Here is a 17,020-nt window from a genome sequence, read left to right as displayed (position 1 = left end):
TTCTGTCACCTGTGGAGTTTTGGTTCCTTGCCGCTGTCGCCTCTGGCTTGCTTAGTTGGGGACACTTTCCAGCGATATCATATACTATTGTGATTTCCGGATTTCTAATTGATTGTTTACAATAATGCGTTACTTACACACTATTGTGCTGTTTAAATACTGTGCAGTGCTTTGACACAATCCGTATTGTTAAAAGCGCTATATAAATAAAGGTGACTTGACTTGACTTGACTAAAATCAAGGCATTGCAATTGCATAAATTAATATTAAAGTTTCAAAGAATAAATCAATTATATTAACTTATTAACAATATTAATATATTAATATTAACACTTATTATCAATCAAGTATTATATTACTTAAATAACATATACATATATTTTACTGCCTTTGTTTAAATTGTTTAATTGTTTAAATTTTTATAACACATTATCTTGTGGATCCATCAGTTCACTGGATCTACGCGTTTCTCTTCCAGCAGGAGGCGCTGTCAGAATGGTACACAAAGCAGCGCAGCAAATGACTTTGAAACGTGCAGCGCTCATATTTATTCAATGGATAGCTTTTTGAAGTTTCATCGTAATTCTTGTCTTTCAGTCCCCACATTTAACACCACCTGAAATTTTTTTCCCACCATGTTCAGGGCACAAGAAAAATATTAGGGGACTAAATTAATATCAGCATATGAAGTATAACCGCCTCTGAGAGAATGCATGTCAGATGCTGAAAGCACTGTCAGTTTTTACTTTCATTTTAACATATTGCGGAGTTTTCACGTTGCTTGTGTGATATCCATTGGCTCACCTCCATGGTTTAAAACATAAATATTCATAAAAATACAGTATATAGAAAAGACATATCTTTAAAATTTTGCGACGTAACACCAACGTAAAGCCATTGTTTTTCACTCACTGAAAGCTACATCTGTCTTGATCTCTGCTCTCATCACCCACGACTGCAGACACACCCCCTCTTGAAAACCGAAAATTTTTGGTGGCCGAATATTCGGTGCATCCCTAATTAGAACAGCTTGGACTATTTGGAATGGTATAGAACTTTGGATTTTCCCATAGACTGTGACAGATTGCAAAGGATATGAATAATTTTGGACATGCCACTTTTTGTTCAAATGTACATAAAAGCTGAGAAATATTTTGTTTCCACAATGATGCCTCTTGTACATCATCTTAATATCTTTTGGGAGAAGCCTGTGCCATTTCCGGTCAAAAACAAATTGCTGGTTGAATAAAAGTAACTTTAAGTCATAATTTGCCAGGGGTATGAATCATTTCGGGCTTGACTGTAGACTCCTGTTTCAGCCCATTTGTTCTTTATTTGTTACATTGAGCATTTTTTTATTTTCAAGTCAAATTGCTTTGAGTTTTCTATCTTGATGCTTTGATGTCTTCCTTGATCTGCCTGGATGTTTTCGTTTTATAATCTTTCCGTTTTGTTCATACTTGCACCAAATTTTAGAAACAGCTGACTGGGAAGATCCAACTTCTTTTGCCACACTCCATGATGGATTTCGAGCCTAAAAATCCTTTCCATCATTTCAACTGACAGCTTTCTTGTTGGGGCCATGTTTCCTTACAATTAAGTTCAACAGCTGTTTCCTTACAATTAAGTTCAACAGCTCGTTAAGGTGTGTAAGTACTCTCTTTTAACTGCTGACTAATAAGCTTTTTAGATATGTTTAAAATACAAATTACAAGCTGATTTAAAAAAAAATTCATCAACATTGAAAGGTTCCATATTTTTTTCCTCTACTTGATATAGAAAATAATTTTCCATTAATTCAACTATTTCAATTTAATTTGTTTGAGGTATGTTTCAGATAATTGATTAATTAAACAAAAAATGTTTTGTGTCATATCTGTGATTGGTTTATTTGTTATAAAGTAAACAATCTGGGTAACCAGCTTCTAAGTGTAGTGATTACATAATTTTTGCCAGTAGTTGTATATTATCCATTCATTCACTTCAGTTGAAACCTGAACTGAAGGAGGAACCAAACAAGACTTGGTGCTTTATCGCTTCAAGCATGACATCTACGAAAGATGGTGAATTGGAGAACATGTTTAGTGTAAAAGAATGGCAACCCAACTGTGACCACATGTAACCCTGGACCACAAAACAAGTCCTAAGTAGCACAGGTATATTTGTAACAATAGACAAAAAATACATTGTATCAGTCAAAATGATATGCCAAAAAATCATTAGGATATTAAGTAAAGATCATGTTTCGCTAAGATATTTTGTATTATAAATTTTCTATGGTAAATATATCAAAACTCAATTTTTGATTAGTAATATGCTTTGCTAAGAACTTTTGCGATTTTCTCAATATTTAGATTTTTTCCAACCTCCAATTCCACATTTTTAATAATTATATCCTAACAAACCATACATCAATAAAAAGCTTCTTTATTCAGCTTTCAGAAAATTGACGCTTATGACGGTTTTGTGGTCCAGTCACATGTAAAAAAGAAACATAAAAAAATAACACTTAAGAAAATGGTAGTTCACTAAAAAAATCAAAGGCATAGAGAAAATGGTTTATCTTAGGTAAAGCTTTTGAGTATATTTTTATTTCAAATTATATTAATAATGAGTTAATGAAATCCTAGTCAAAAAGACACCTCAAAACTTTTTGAAAACCTCATGACAGTTTTTACTGAGGTGCAGTTTGACTTCTAGCCACTAGATGGACCAGACACCTTTTTAAAACATTTTTTAGCGTTTACCCATGATCTTATGATCATTTCAAGATGTCTTTCTAAGCAGTGCTAAACGTTAGTTAATAGTGAGCACCATAAGTGTAATAAAAAATAAACCCACCTTCGACATATTCCTCGTTATCGAGCGTTTGTTTGTTTGATCTGTCATCGCTTAGCGCGCCGGAAGTTGTCCAATGTAGCAATACGTCATATTCATGCGTCGTACGCGCTTCTCCGTTTGGCTCACGCAGGATTGAACGTCTGAACTACAAACATGGTAAAATAAATATTATTCTTTAGCTAGTGGCTTTTAAATGACCGTACTTGTATTAGTACATATTTATAAAAGTAATTACATCGGGTTTTGTCTGAAAATGAACACTTCTTTTATAATAAGAAGCGCAACTCGAGCGCAACGTAGCTTTTCATCGTTGACAGAAGTTTGTCAAATAATCAAATTTGATAAACAGGCAGCAAAATTACTGATAGGGTTCTCGAGTATGTTGCGGCTTGTTGTTTATTGTTCAAATGAATGTTTAACACAATGTGTTTGCTTTAACGTGGATATATATTTAATACTGTCTGTTTTAATGCTCTATTGCTCTTTTATATTTTTAGGCTCGAAACGCAGAAAAGGCCATGTAAGTGTCTTCTTTAATGTTTCTGGCAGATTTCAGAGATGTTCACTTTTGTGTTATCTGCATACGTTTATATAAATGCTTTTCTTTTTATTCTACAGGACGGCCTTGGCCAGGTTTCGTCAAGCCCAGCTTGAAGAGGGAAAGATTAAGGTGAGTCCAACAGTGCACTTTATAGTTTTGATATTGATGTGATATAGCATCTACAGGTGCATCTCAATAAACTAGAATGAAGAAGTCTTAATAGAAGTCTTAGGTTCTTTTAATTGTGATGATTTGGCTCACATTTAACAAAAACCCACCAATTCACTCTCAACAAATTTGAATACTTCATAAGACCAATAAAATTTTTAGTGAATTGTTGGCCTTCTGGAAAGTATGTGAATTTACTGCATATGTACTCAATACTTGGTAGGGGCTCCTTTTGCTTTAATTACTGCCTCAATTCGGCGTGGCATGGAGGTGATCAGTCTGTGGCACTGCTGAGGTGGTATGGAAGCCCAGCCCAGGTTTCTTTGACAGTGGCCTTCAGCTCATCTGCATTTTTTGGTCTCTTGTTTCTCATTTTCCTCTTGACAATACCCCATAGATTCTCTATGGGATTCAGGTCTGGTGAGTTTGCTGGCCAGACAAGCACACTAACACCATTGCCATTTAACCAACTTTTAGTGCTTTTGGCAATGTGGACAGGTGCCAAATCCTGCTGGAATATGAAATCAGCATCTTTAAACAGCTGGTCAGCAGAAGGAATAATAAAGTGCTCTAAAATTTCTTGGTAAACGGGTGCAGTGACTTTGGTTTTCAAAAAACACAGTTGACCAACACCAGCAAATGATATTGCACCCCAAATTATCACAGACTGTGGAAACTTAACACTGGACTTCAAGCAACTTGGGCTATGAGTTTCTCCACCCTTCCTCCAGACTCTAGGACCTTGGTTTCCAAATGAAATATAGAACTTGCTCTCATCTGAAAAGAGGACTTTAGACCACTGGGCAACATTACACTACTTCTTCTTCTTCTCTTTCCGGCAGTGTAGACACTACTGGGTGTATTACTGCCCTCCATAGGTCAACTTAAACTAAATTCTTATATACAGTCCTGTATCATGCAAGAACTGGATGACTGCATCAGAGATCTGTTTATGCTTGTCACTGTGTCCAAATAAAGTAACAACAGAAAAGAGTTTAAGTCCAAGTTCTGACAGTTTACAAAAAAAGTGTTCCCCTTTCTACATTATACTTCCTGCATTCTAAAAAAAAACATGGCCTATTGTTTCCATATTCCCACATTCACACAGACCAGAAATGTGCTTTCCTATAATATGCAAAAAATAATTTAACCCACAATGCCCCACCCTCAATCTGCACAATTTAACTCCCCTACGGGACGGAAAGGTACAAAAAAATTTTTTCCTAACTTTTGGTTGAATAGAAAAATTGTGTCTACCCTTGATTTCCTTTTCCCATCATTTCTGCCATTCTTTTATTAAGCATTCTTTAACCCTTTCCCTCAGTTCCACCCTCACCAAAGGGTAAACAGTACATTTCTTCTCCTTAGCCCACATAAGATGCCTCTGATGGTCTGTGGTTCAGGAGTGGCTTAACAAGAGGAATACAACTGTAGCCAAATTCCTTGACGCGTCCGTGTGTGGTGGCTCTTGATGCCTTGACCCCAGCCTCAGTCCATTCCTTGTGAAGTTCACCCAAATTCTTGAATCGATTTTGCTTGACAAGCCTCTCAAGGCTGCGGTTGTCTCAGTTGGTTGTGCATCTTTTTTTTTTCCACACTTTTTCCTTCCACTCAACTTTCTGTTAACATGCTTGGATACAGCACTCTGTGAACAGCCAACGTCTTTGGCAATGTGTGATAATGGCTTACCCTGCTTGTGAAGGGTGTCAATGATTGTCTTCTGGACAACTGTCAGATCAGCAGTCTTCCCCATGATTGTGTAGCCTAGTGAACCAAAAATGAGAGACCATTTTGAAGGCTCAGGAAGCCTTTGCAGGTGTTTTGAGTTGATTAGCTGATTGGCATGTCAGCATATTCTAATTTGTTGAAATAGTGAATTGGTGGGTTTTTGTTAAATGTGAGCCAAATCATCACAATTAAAAGAACCAAAGACTTAAACTACTTCAGTCTGTGTGCATTGAATGTATTTAATAATAATAGTTTAATTTCACAATTTGAGTTGAATTACTGAAATAAATGAACCTTTCCACAACATTCTAATTTATTGAGATGCACCTGTATATTGCTTGTGTTCACCTGATCATTTGAATACATTCACAGGAAAGAAGACCCTTTCTTGCTTCGGAGTGTAACGAGTTACCCAAAGCAGAGAAGTGGAGAAGACAGGTCAGAAATCAAATTCTGAAGTTGTGCTTCTGATGTGCTCAGAAATATTTGGTTTAACCACTATTGCTTTCTTACTCTTCTAGATTATCAGTGAGATTTCAAAGAAAGTCGCCCAGATTCAAAACGGTGAGTGTGTATATATATATATATATATATATAGCTATAGCTGTAAGATAAAAATGAAAACAATAAATGCACATGTGGCATGTACTAACTAACTATACTCTTGCTTCTCTTCCTCAGCTGGTTTGGGTGAATTTAAGATTCGTGATTTGAATGATGAAATCAACAAACTGCTCAGAGAGAAAGGACACTGGGAAGTCCGAATCAAGGAACTGGGAGGACCTGACTATAGGGTAAGAATAGGTGTTGTTTTTATGAGTAACCTGGTTTTTATTGCCTTTGTTGGCCATATTATCATATTACAACTAATAACAGATAGGATGCTGTAAGTAAATAAAATAAATTTGCTTTATGTCTTTATGAAAACTTCAATCTCCATGTCCGTCATCAGGTTTGTTAATCTACAGCAAGTTTCAAAAAGCTGAGTTCACTAGTGAATATAGTTTAATTTTGCTTTTTCCAGTTTAACAAGAAAATATTTTTAACATAATAAAAATTTATTTGAGAAAGTCTTTGATTTGTCTTTTGCTTTATTTGAGCTGACAAACAAAACCTGAGATCACCTGATTAATGTCACACATTTATGTTATTTGTTTAGTGGCATCAAAATGGTGAAATATTTCTTCATTTTACATCCCTTGTTTTAAATTCTGAAAAATCATAAAGTGTTTGGTTCATATCCGTGTTTAAGTCTCAGATTGTGATTGTAGTCTCAGAGTTTTAAACTGCTGTATTTTATTGCGTTAAACAGAGAGTGGGGCCGAAGATGTTGGACCATGAGGGTAAAGAGGTACCAGGAAACAGAGGATACAAGTATTTCGGTGCGGCAAAAGACTTACCAGGAGTCAGAGAGCTGTTTGAAAAAGAGCGTAAGTTCAGTCTTATTGCCGGATTGCTGGTCATATTAGAACTTTGTATGACTTATATGTTGTAACTGAGTGGTAAATGATATCTCTGTTTTAGTAATATCATTGTGATTTATTATGAATTATCAATATCGGCACATTTTGTTGCCTAATTCCTTTAAAAAAAAATGTATATTTGATTTTTCCATTGCAGCTGTACCACCACCCAGAAAAACAAGAGCTGAGCTGATGAAGGAAATAGATGCTGACTATTACGGTTATAGAGATGAAGACGATGGTGTTTTAGTACCGTTGGAACAGGAATATGAAAAACAAGGTGGGGAAGTTCTAGCTAATCATTATAAATACATCGTTTGTCAGTGACTATGTTGACCAATACTGATGTTTCGGTAAAACTTTACAATAAGGTTCATTAGTTAACATTAGGCAACTACTTTAGTTAATATGAAATATGAAAGAACAATGCTTCTACAGCATTTCTTAATCTTAGTTAATGATAATTTCAGCATTTACTAGTGCAGTGGTTTTCAATCCTGGTCCTGGGGACCCACTGCTCTGCACATTTTGTGTGTCTCCCTTATTTAACACACCTGATTCAGATTGTCATCTCGTTAGGAGAGAGATCCATGTGCTGAACTGAGTGTGTCAGATAAGGGAGACATACAAAATGTGCAGAGCAGTGGGTCCCCAGGACCAGGATTGAAAACCACTGTACTAGTGCATTAGTAAAATCAAAAATTGTGTTTGTTAACTTTAGTTAATGCACTGTGAATTAACATTGACTAATAATGAACGACTATTTTCCTTAACATTAGCAAAGATGAATAAATACTCTAATGTATTGTTCATTGTCTCTTCACATTAGTTAATACATTAACTAACATTAACAAATGGAATCTTATTGTACAGTGTCACCAATATTTTTATTTTTTAATTGATTAAACCGATATTAGAAGTTGGTAATATAAGGGGCTGTGTTTTAAATACAGCGATGTTTAGTTTAAAGGGTAAGCTAGACTAGTTATTTATTTCATTAACTTAACCAAATAATAACATGGCATATGCAATGTTGAGGTATTTGAGTAACTGGGTAATGAGAAAATTATAAAGAATGAAAAATGGGTGCAAACAGGTAACAAAATATGAAATAAACACTACTGGTGTGTTAAGTTAAAATTATTAATTGATAATTAATAATTTATGTAATATTTTAAAAGTTTCTTCTGTGCACCAAGACTGCATTTATTTGATAAACATTATTGGTAAAATATTATTATGATTTCAAATAACTGTTTTCTGTGTGAATATGTTGTTAAGTGTAATTTATTCCTGTGATCAAAGTTGAATTTTCAGCATCATTACTCCAGTCTTCAGTGTCACATGATGCTTTAGAAATCATTTTAATATGCTGATTTGCAGCTCAAGAAACATTTCAAATGATCTATTTATTCAATTTGATAGTCCAAAAAGGATTTCCCAGAATGCGACAAATAGAGTATTATCATTATGACCTAACCAATTGATTCTGGGTTGTAATTTTATTTTAATTATGTATTAATATATTTTTTACAAAAAGAAATCACCATTGTCTGGCACCCAATTATCAGTAAATGGAAGAAGTTGGTTATGAGATGCTTATTTATAAATCAAATCTAAATGATACGTGCAAGTAAAATAATTTAAATGTAGTCAAAGCTTAACAATGTTAATGTAAGCATCACTGGAGGTCTCAAAAAAACTACTAAAAGGACTACAAAAAATGTAGGAGCAAAGTCAAAATTTTAGGAGCACTTTCTAATCAATAATCAAAAAATCTGATAAAAAATTAGCCGTCCCATTACATGGTGATATTTGACTCCTTAAAGTGATTTACAGGGGAATTTTGTTTATACCTTTGTAATTTTTCTAACTTTATTAAGGTATCATCTTTTATGTAAAATTCCTAAATTATATTTTATAAGCCTTTTGAAATTTCTAATTGAAACAACAGAATAAGAACAGGTAGAATACGAATAAGTTACCAATCAAATGAAATCAGTATAAAGAAAATTCATTTTTACTACAGAGGTGGCACAGAAGAACACAAAAGTTGCTTCTAGGTGTATTTTCATATGTTTAATGAGGCTCAGAGGTGGCGTGAGGGCAAATTCATAAATTCATGTTGAGATTAATATTTTTTAATTTTAAATATAGAAATATTAAATGATTTAAATAACTGAAATGATACTTAAAAAATGAAACTAAAACTGCCAGTAGGTGGCAGCAAGTCACTCATTTAATTACTGAATAATTCATTCATTTGAGCAGCTGATTCATTCAGGAAAAATCAAGTGACTGTCTTTGAATCATTGACTCACTAGATTCGTTTTAAACGCACATTCACACATAAATAGTCTCAGCCTCAGACGTCACGCCCACGGAACGTTGGCTAAACGTCTGATGCATGTGGTACAGTTAACTGGAAACACTTCAGGAGTTTCGAAGTCGTCATCTGATTAGTTGAATTTGATCGGATTTCCGGGAGACGCGAGTGTCGCGTTTATTTTCGGTTCGCGGGAAACAAAGCGCAGACTGATATACTCGGCGTTTTGCTAAAAGGTGCTTATGCAGACGTCATTATTGTTATACACTTGCAACGTTCGTGAACAAATTGCTGACTTACTGCTTGTTCTCCCATCAGTCTGAAGGTCTGGCTGCGTGAGACTAACTCATAAATGAAACACCGCTGTTTTGAATGGAGCTGCGCAGCGGCTCAGTTGTGACTTGTTTAAAACTATTGTTGACAAAGAAATAGAGCAAAATCACGCAATAGTGTTATAGTCAGACAATGTAAGTCACTTAACTGTTGTATTCAATCAATATCTCATTTACAAACTCTCTTAAAAATCATTAAAAGCTGTCACTCATCTTAGTTCATCATGATCTCACAAAGTTCCATTATAATCAACGAAGCTCTTTACACTGCAAAGTAAAACTCTTATTTACATTCTCTCTACACTTTATGAAAGAATTCAGGAGATATGTCTGTAATCCATTTATTCAACGTTGCAAAAACACATAGAAACCTTTAAAGCTCCCCTTAGCGCAAAGACAAATATGCTGATCGGATCAGTCACACATGGTTTTCCTAAATATTTTCATAGTCGCACGCAGTAGTTTTCAGTCGCAAATGCCCTGAGACTGCATCTTTACATACTGTATTACTCACCCTCATGTCGTTCCAAACCCGTAAGACCTTCATTCATCTTCGTAGCACAAATTATTATCTTAGCTTTCTGACTCTCTATAGTAGGGCTGGGTATTGTGACCAATTTGGCAATTCGATTATGGTTTCGATTCGATTTCGATTCGATTTGATATCGATTAGCTATCAATATTTCATTTAAAATGTTAGTCTTGCAGACATGTGATCCTTATTTTGATATAAATGCTGGTAACTGAAACTCTCCTACTTAAGTTTATTACTGAAATACACATCTACATTAATAATAGGGTGCACACAGTTGTTTATTTTAAACAACTTTTATTTTAAAGGAACACTGTAACAAGAAGTCATAAATATGTGCATCCATTGTACACCAAGTATACAAATTGCAAAATGCACATTACTGTAAAAAATAAAAAGACTGTAAATGTGCAACAGTGAAATCTATTAAGAACTTCAAGCATGTTTAAGAAATAAAACATTTTTCTAAATTCAAAACGTTCAAAACAGGCCCATCATAAAGCCTGTCATGTAGTTTCACTACATAGATTATCCCACAAAGCCCTTGTCTGCGTATACAAAACATTCTAACTGTCCATAAAACTAACAGTTCTTAACTACAGCCTAATCATTTTTCTGCAAAAAAAGCAGCTGATCAACATGTTCTGATCTGATCTAAGGCAGCTCGTTTGCGCTGTGATTAGATCACCAGCGGTTGAGAAAACTCTCTCAGCAAGAACACTAGTGACACCTTCAGGACGAGAGGTGAATATTCATATCCTCTTACGTGAAGCACGTGCATTAAGAATCGATTCGGGGATTTCCCGAATCGATATCGTTGCGTTAAACTGAAGATCGATTAAAATCGGAGAATCAATATTTTTTACCCAGCCCTACTCTATAGACAGCAAGGTCCTTACCACGATCAAGGCCCAGAAAGGTGGTAAGGACTTTGTTAAAATAGTCCACGTGACGTCAATGGTTCAACCATAGTTGTTGAATAAAATTGTTATTTTTGTTTTCTTTGCACACAAGTATCCTCGTTGCTTCTTAAAATTACTGTTGAACCACTGATGTCACATACTATTTTAAGGATGTCCTTACTACCTTTCTGGACCTTAATTGTGGTAAGGTCAGAAAGCTTTCGGATTTAATCAAAAATATCTATAAAATATCTAATATAAGGTCTAACGTGTTTGGAACAACATAAGGGTGAGTAATTAATGACAGAAGTGTTATTTTTGGGTGAACTGTCCCTTTAATATTTTATAAATAATTGCACATCTGTTAAACCGCTGAGTTGAAGCCAGGACTGAATCACTCACTTTACTTTAGAGCTGGAGACCATTAGCAAGAGTAAAACCACCACGTGTTTTAGGCTCCTCGTGCCTTTGGATGAGCCGAACAAGCACAAGATCCAACTCCATCTGAAACACTTGACTTGATTTATGGTGTTGTAGACACTCACACGCTGGCATCATCCGGATGAAGCGCTGCATTATGTGTGTGCACACTCTGGTACAGTTGTGGCATTGTGTGCTGATAGCATTTCCTGACATGTGTTTCCCATTTGTGTCTGTTAAACCGAATGCAAGACGTGCAGCAGAAGGTTTGATGCGATTCATGAGAAGCATCACTGTGCAGCTGACTAGTCTAGTGACCAGAAGTGCACACTTGTATCACATGACCGCTACATCCTACATCACATTCATTCAATTGTGTGGCCACTTAAACTTTCTTAAAAATTCATGCAGTTATATTCTGTTCTAGAGTTTTGTGTGTGTGTGTGTGTGTGTGTGTGTGTGTGTGTGTGTGTGTGTGTGTGTGTGTGTGTGTGTGTGTGTGTGTGTGTGTGTGTGTGTGTGTGTGTGAGAGTGTGTGTGTGTGTGTGTGAGAGTGTGTGTGTGTGTGTGTGAGAGTGTGTGTGTGTGTGTGTGTGTGTGTGTGAGTGAGTGTGTGTGTGAGTGTGTGTGAGTGTGTGTGAGTGTGTGTGAGTGTGTGTGAGTGTGTGTGAGTGTGTGTGTGTATACAATTTGGAGTGTGTGTATGGCGTATGTTTTGTGCAACTATAGAAATGTCAGCAGGGATAATTTCTGCCCTTATGTAAGACTTTGCTTATACCACCTCCTCTGGGTTACATGTCATGTATAAATATTAATCCTGATTTGTGTTTGTGCAGTCATAGCAGAAGCTGTTGAGAAATGGAAAGCAGACAAAGAGGCTCGATTAGCTGTTGGCGGAGGTGTGAAAGACACGGAAGAAGAGGAGGAATATATTTACGCTGTCAAAGATGATGAGGTAAACCTCTCAGTTCGTGCCGCTCTGTTTAATTTGATTTCTACCCCTATATTTATTATATTTGTCTCATTTTGTATAATGTTTTGAGCAGTCTGATGATGAAACGGGAGAACAGATGGAGGGAGAAGATGGCTCACAGTTCATCGCTCATGTTCCTGTTCCCTCGCAGAAGGAGGTTTGTTTCAGTTTAAGCTGAGTTTAGTTCAAATCATGTAAACCACACACACACAAAAAAGTTTTATTCTGGTTAAGGGAGTCTAGAGATAAGGAATCATTACTCATAAATGGAAATGCTGTAATTCACACGCCCTCTTGTCATTCCTAACTCATGACAAACTGTCTTTCTGGAATGACATGAAGAAACCGAACAAACTGGGACAGACTAAATCCAGAAGAACTGTGGCAACGTCTCCAAGCTCCTGCAAAGCTGCAGTACTGTTAAAAGTTTTAAGGCCTTTCCACACTGAGCGCGATGTGAAAACTCGCAGACAAATGGTGCTTTCACATATAGCGTGAACCAATTGCTCGCCTTCTGTTAATTCACACCTGCACGCTAGGTGGCGTCGACCAACAATGCATTTTTTTTTCCCTCAGATATGTATTGTGTATATGGATTTAACATCGTCTGCTTCTCAATTTACAGCATTAACTTGAGAGAAACAAAGTTTGGTTCTACACCAGAAACACAAACTATCTATAATGCTTACAAGAAAACATCTAAAAATATAAATAGAAGTAAAATTAGCATCATGCTACATTTGAAAATGTATATAATTATTAATGTATTTGCTGAAAACTGAAAATGTCTGTTTGCCTTCATATTTCATGTGTAGAACAGTAGAAAAATGTTTCAATCAATTTTTTTAAAAATACGGAAAGTCTAGAGAGTGAACGCGCTCTGACTCATATAACACTCGCGCACGTGGAAGAAAACGGACAGTGTTGTCCTCCGGATCACATAATTCAGTGGAGAATTAATAGAAATTATATTAAGAACATGTGAGAATAACCATCTGTTCTCAGATGCAATGATAACAAGAGTTCATTCTATTCTCTCTCGCAATACTCTTCTTCTGTGTTTGTTTACACTGGTTTTCGAAACAGCGCCACCACTCCCATGCTTTTGTGCAACAGCAGCTGCTCCAGGAACGTGATGTAATGCTCAAATTTTATTGGATGGCTGTGTTTTCGCTTAGCGAAACTGAAAATATTTGTGGGACTGGTTGTTAAAAAAAAAACATTTGCTTATTCGGTACGCGAATGTTCGTGGTCTATGTGGAAGCATCCATAGGAATCTGTTGTTTTATTCCAGCATGTCATTGCTTATGATATTCGTTTTCGATTTTCCGTGCTCAGTGTGGAAAGGCCTTTAGGAACGTGTAAAAATGCAGTAAAATGAAGATGCTGTCAAAAATAATGCCATAAATAGATTTTCTTTATCAGTTAACTTTGAACTAAATTAACTAAAAACTTTTAACTAAATTAAAGGATTAGTTCACTTCCAGAACAGAAATTTACAGATAATTTACTCACCCCATTGTCACCCAGGATGTTCATGTCTTTCTTTCTTTCGTCATAAATAATGTTTATTTGAGGAAAACATTTCAGGATTTCTCTCCATATAGAGGAATATTTCAGCCGAGGAATAAGGGTCTTATCTAGCGAAAAAATTGGTCATTATCTTAAATTAATATTTATACACTTTTTAACCACAAATGCTCGTTTTGTCTAGCTCTGCGATGCGCATGCGTACTCTGTGCGCTCCGGTTCAATACAGTTATGGTATGTCGAAAAACTCTCATTTTCTCATTTTCTCCAACTTCAAAATCATCCTACAACATTCCTGCACATTCACTTTGTAAACTCTTAGTCTGTACTTCTGCAGTGATGTAAGATGATTTTGAAGTTGGAGGAGAAAATGAGATGAGTTTTTCGACATACCCTAACTGTATTGAACCGGAGCGCACAGAGTACGCATACACATCACAGAGCTAGACAAGATGAGCATTTGTGGTTTAAAAAGCATGTAAATATTAATTTATTTTAAGAAAATAACCAATCGTTTTGCTAGATAAGACCCTTATTCCTTGATTCAGAGCCCTTTAAAGCTGCATTTAAACTGCATTTTGGAAGTTCAAACTCACGGGAACCGTTGAAGTCCACTATGTGGAGAAAATTCCTGAAACGTTTCCCTCAAAAAAAAAAAATTTCCTTACGACTGAAGAAAGACAGACATGATCATCTTGAAAGTCAAAGGGGGTGAGTACATTATCTGTAAATTCTTGTTCTGAAAGTGAACTAATCATTTAAATCAACATTTGGTGTGACCATCCTCAGCATTTTCCCTAGGTGCACTTGCACATAGTTTTTCAAGTAGCTTTGCAGGTAGACACACTACAGCAAAAGATAGAAACAATTAACTTAAAACCATTTTAGCCGGTGAAAATACTATATAACAAAGCAAAAACAAAAAAAACATGGCACTGAACAATTGTATGAAAAAGATCTGCATGGACAGAAATAACATTTTTGGGTGAACTGCTCCTTGTAAACTGTTCCTTGTGAACTATAATGTAACTAATACTGTTCTTGTCTTCAGATTGAGGAAGCCCTGGTGAGACGGAAGAAAATGGAGCTGCTGCAGAAATACGCTAGTGAGAGTTTGATGGCACAGAGTGAAGAGGCCAAAACATTACTTGGTTTATAGTGGGATCAGTGAGTTGGGTTGGAATGGGTTCATATTCTATTGGGGTGTGTACAATCTTACACAGCCATGAACGTTGAGGCCAGAGTTGTGTCATTTCAGCACAAGATGGCATTATTTGATCATGCGTGCTGTATAAGAAACAGATTTAATGTGGTTGAATTGAAAGATGCTTAAGTTTTGGCAATGGAGCTTCTAAATGTCAAAGGCACACAAAAGCCAGCTTATTTTGACATGGTCAGTATGATGCTTGTTAACTGTACAATCAACATTTACATACACAGCTTAATTAAATTCTTATATGGTCTGTCATACAGAGTCCACACAAAGTCTATGTTAAATCTGTCTTATTTGGACCGTACCTTTGACGTCAAAAGATAATACTGTTGTCATGCTGATCATGCCAAATTGTGTGTTACATTTAGGTATGAACTTTTTTGCGAATTGTATTTTGAAAATGGAAAAACAACTTCAACCTGTGAAAGGAGCACAGTTCAAATATCTGTAAATATTTTGTATGTTCATTTTCCCTTCTTGGACAACTAAACTGCTTTTTTACAAAACTTTATTGGTATCCTTTTTTTGTAAATGCATTTCAAATGTACTAACTCACCGAAAATATTCATACATTACATTAAGCTCCAGACAAATCTCTGATGAGAGACTGTCTGGTTCATGTGACCAGCCAAACCAAAGTTACTGAAATAAACCACGGTCACGTTTATACTATCAGAGATAAATCTAATATTCTCGTTGACCCAAATTGCCCTTTTCTGCAGTGTAAAGGAAATAATACAGGCTTTGTGTCTTTTTTTTAAATCAAAACATATCCAACTACATTATACTAATATATATATATATATTTAAATAATTGCAATTTACAATATTAAATTTTTTATAAATCAAATCCACTTTACAAAAATAAATAAATATTTAAAAAACAAAGGAAATAAAAAACTTAAAATATGCTTGAATGGCATGTTTTCCTCTTCCTCTTGTGATATGGCATGGCAGACAAAATCAAAGATAATCATGCCCCAGTCATCAGCTTTGGCCTGTGGGCCCTGGTTTGGAAATTAATTCAGAAGATCAGGGTGAATTTAACTACTTTTGTCTTCTGGTGAACATCTAAGTATCTCTGAATGGTAGTACTAAATGAAAAAAAATATATATATATAAAATTTAGGCAAAATAACAAAAATGTACACATCATTCCATTCAAAGTTTTCACCCCTGACTCTTAATGCATGGTTTTTCCTTCTGAAGCATCAGCGAGTCTTTGAACCTTCTGTAATAGCTGCATATGAGTCCCTCAGTTGTCCACAGTGTGAAAAGATGGATCTCAAAACCATACAGTCATTGTTGGAACGGGTTCAAATACACAAAAATGCTGAAAAACCATAGCCTGGCTAACGGCAGACCACGTTATGACTTCGTCATGATTCGTGGTCTGGGAACCACATGTTCATTTTCTCGTATTTGAGGCGTGGTTTACGAATGCCCAGAGCCGTTTATTGGGCGCTACGAATGTCTATCAAATGCGCCTGTGCGTAGCTCATAGCCAGTCGTTTCAATCATACCGGATGACGTATACAGAGCGATGGTTTAACGCCAAAAGTTGCTCTTTTTTCAAAATAAATTTGCGTTCTAAACTACTTAGAACACTATCTAAGGGGCCGTTCACATGTCGCGTCTTTTGCGCGCTAAAGTTCGTTATTTCAAATGTAGACGCGCAGTATGCGCGCGCATAATGGAAGCGACGCGGTTGCGACGCGCTCGCGTTTTCCATGTGCAAGCTACAGAGCGGTTTGGAAAGGAGAAAGCGACGCGCCTAGCGTTTTCCACGCGTTTTTAGGCGCGACGTGAACGGCTGCATTGAATGATAACTTGCTGCCATGCTGGATCCATAGTTATAAACAAACTTGCTTCGGTGAGTCGCATAGAAGGCGTCATCGTCTTGCTGCTCCCTCCCCGTTCTGTGATTGGTTCCCTATCTGAGGTGAAAATTTGGTCCATGGTTTCCATGCTACCTTCCAGCGTGAATAAAATCGCGCTGCACGGAAGGCAGCATGGGGACACCCAGGCTAGAAAAACCAAAGAATTTGTGG

At 36.1% G+C, this 17,020-nt stretch overlaps 1 protein-coding gene across 1 annotated transcript; it reads left to right on the top strand.

Annotated features, from left to right (window-relative positions):
- Positions 1–2,930: 2,930 nt before the first annotated feature.
- Positions 2,931–15,475, top strand: isy1 (ISY1 splicing factor homolog). Its single transcript, XM_073826202.1, has 11 exons — positions 2,931–2,997; positions 3,339–3,361; positions 3,460–3,511; positions 5,651–5,716; positions 5,800–5,842; positions 5,960–6,072; positions 6,591–6,708; positions 6,899–7,021; positions 12,090–12,208; positions 12,300–12,383; positions 14,808–15,475. Exons 1-11 carry the CDS (start codon positions 2,995–2,997, stop codon positions 14,913–14,915), a joined length of 852 nt encoding a protein of 283 aa, XP_073682303.1. The 5' UTR covers positions 2,931–2,994; the 3' UTR covers positions 14,916–15,475.
- Positions 15,476–17,020: the final 1,545 nt, after the last annotated feature.

The sequence above is a fragment of the Garra rufa genome, chromosome 20, assembly GCF_049309525.1.
Source record: "Garra rufa chromosome 20, GarRuf1.0, whole genome shotgun sequence".
NCBI lineage: Eukaryota > Metazoa > Chordata > Actinopteri > Cypriniformes > Cyprinidae > Garra > Garra rufa.
This window is presented reverse-complemented; position numbering and strand designations above follow the sequence as displayed.

Bases quoted from the DNA above. Each gene is read 5' to 3' on its own strand.
- isy1 (XM_073826202.1), top strand. The intron at 3,362-3,459 runs GTAAGTGTCTTC...TTTATTCTACAG, and splicing joins CGAAACGCAGAAAAGGCCAT to GACGGCCTTGGCCAGGTTTC. The intron at 12,209-12,299 runs GTAAACCTCTCA...TGTTTTGAGCAG, and splicing joins ACGCTGTCAAAGATGATGAG to TCTGATGATGAAACGGGAGA.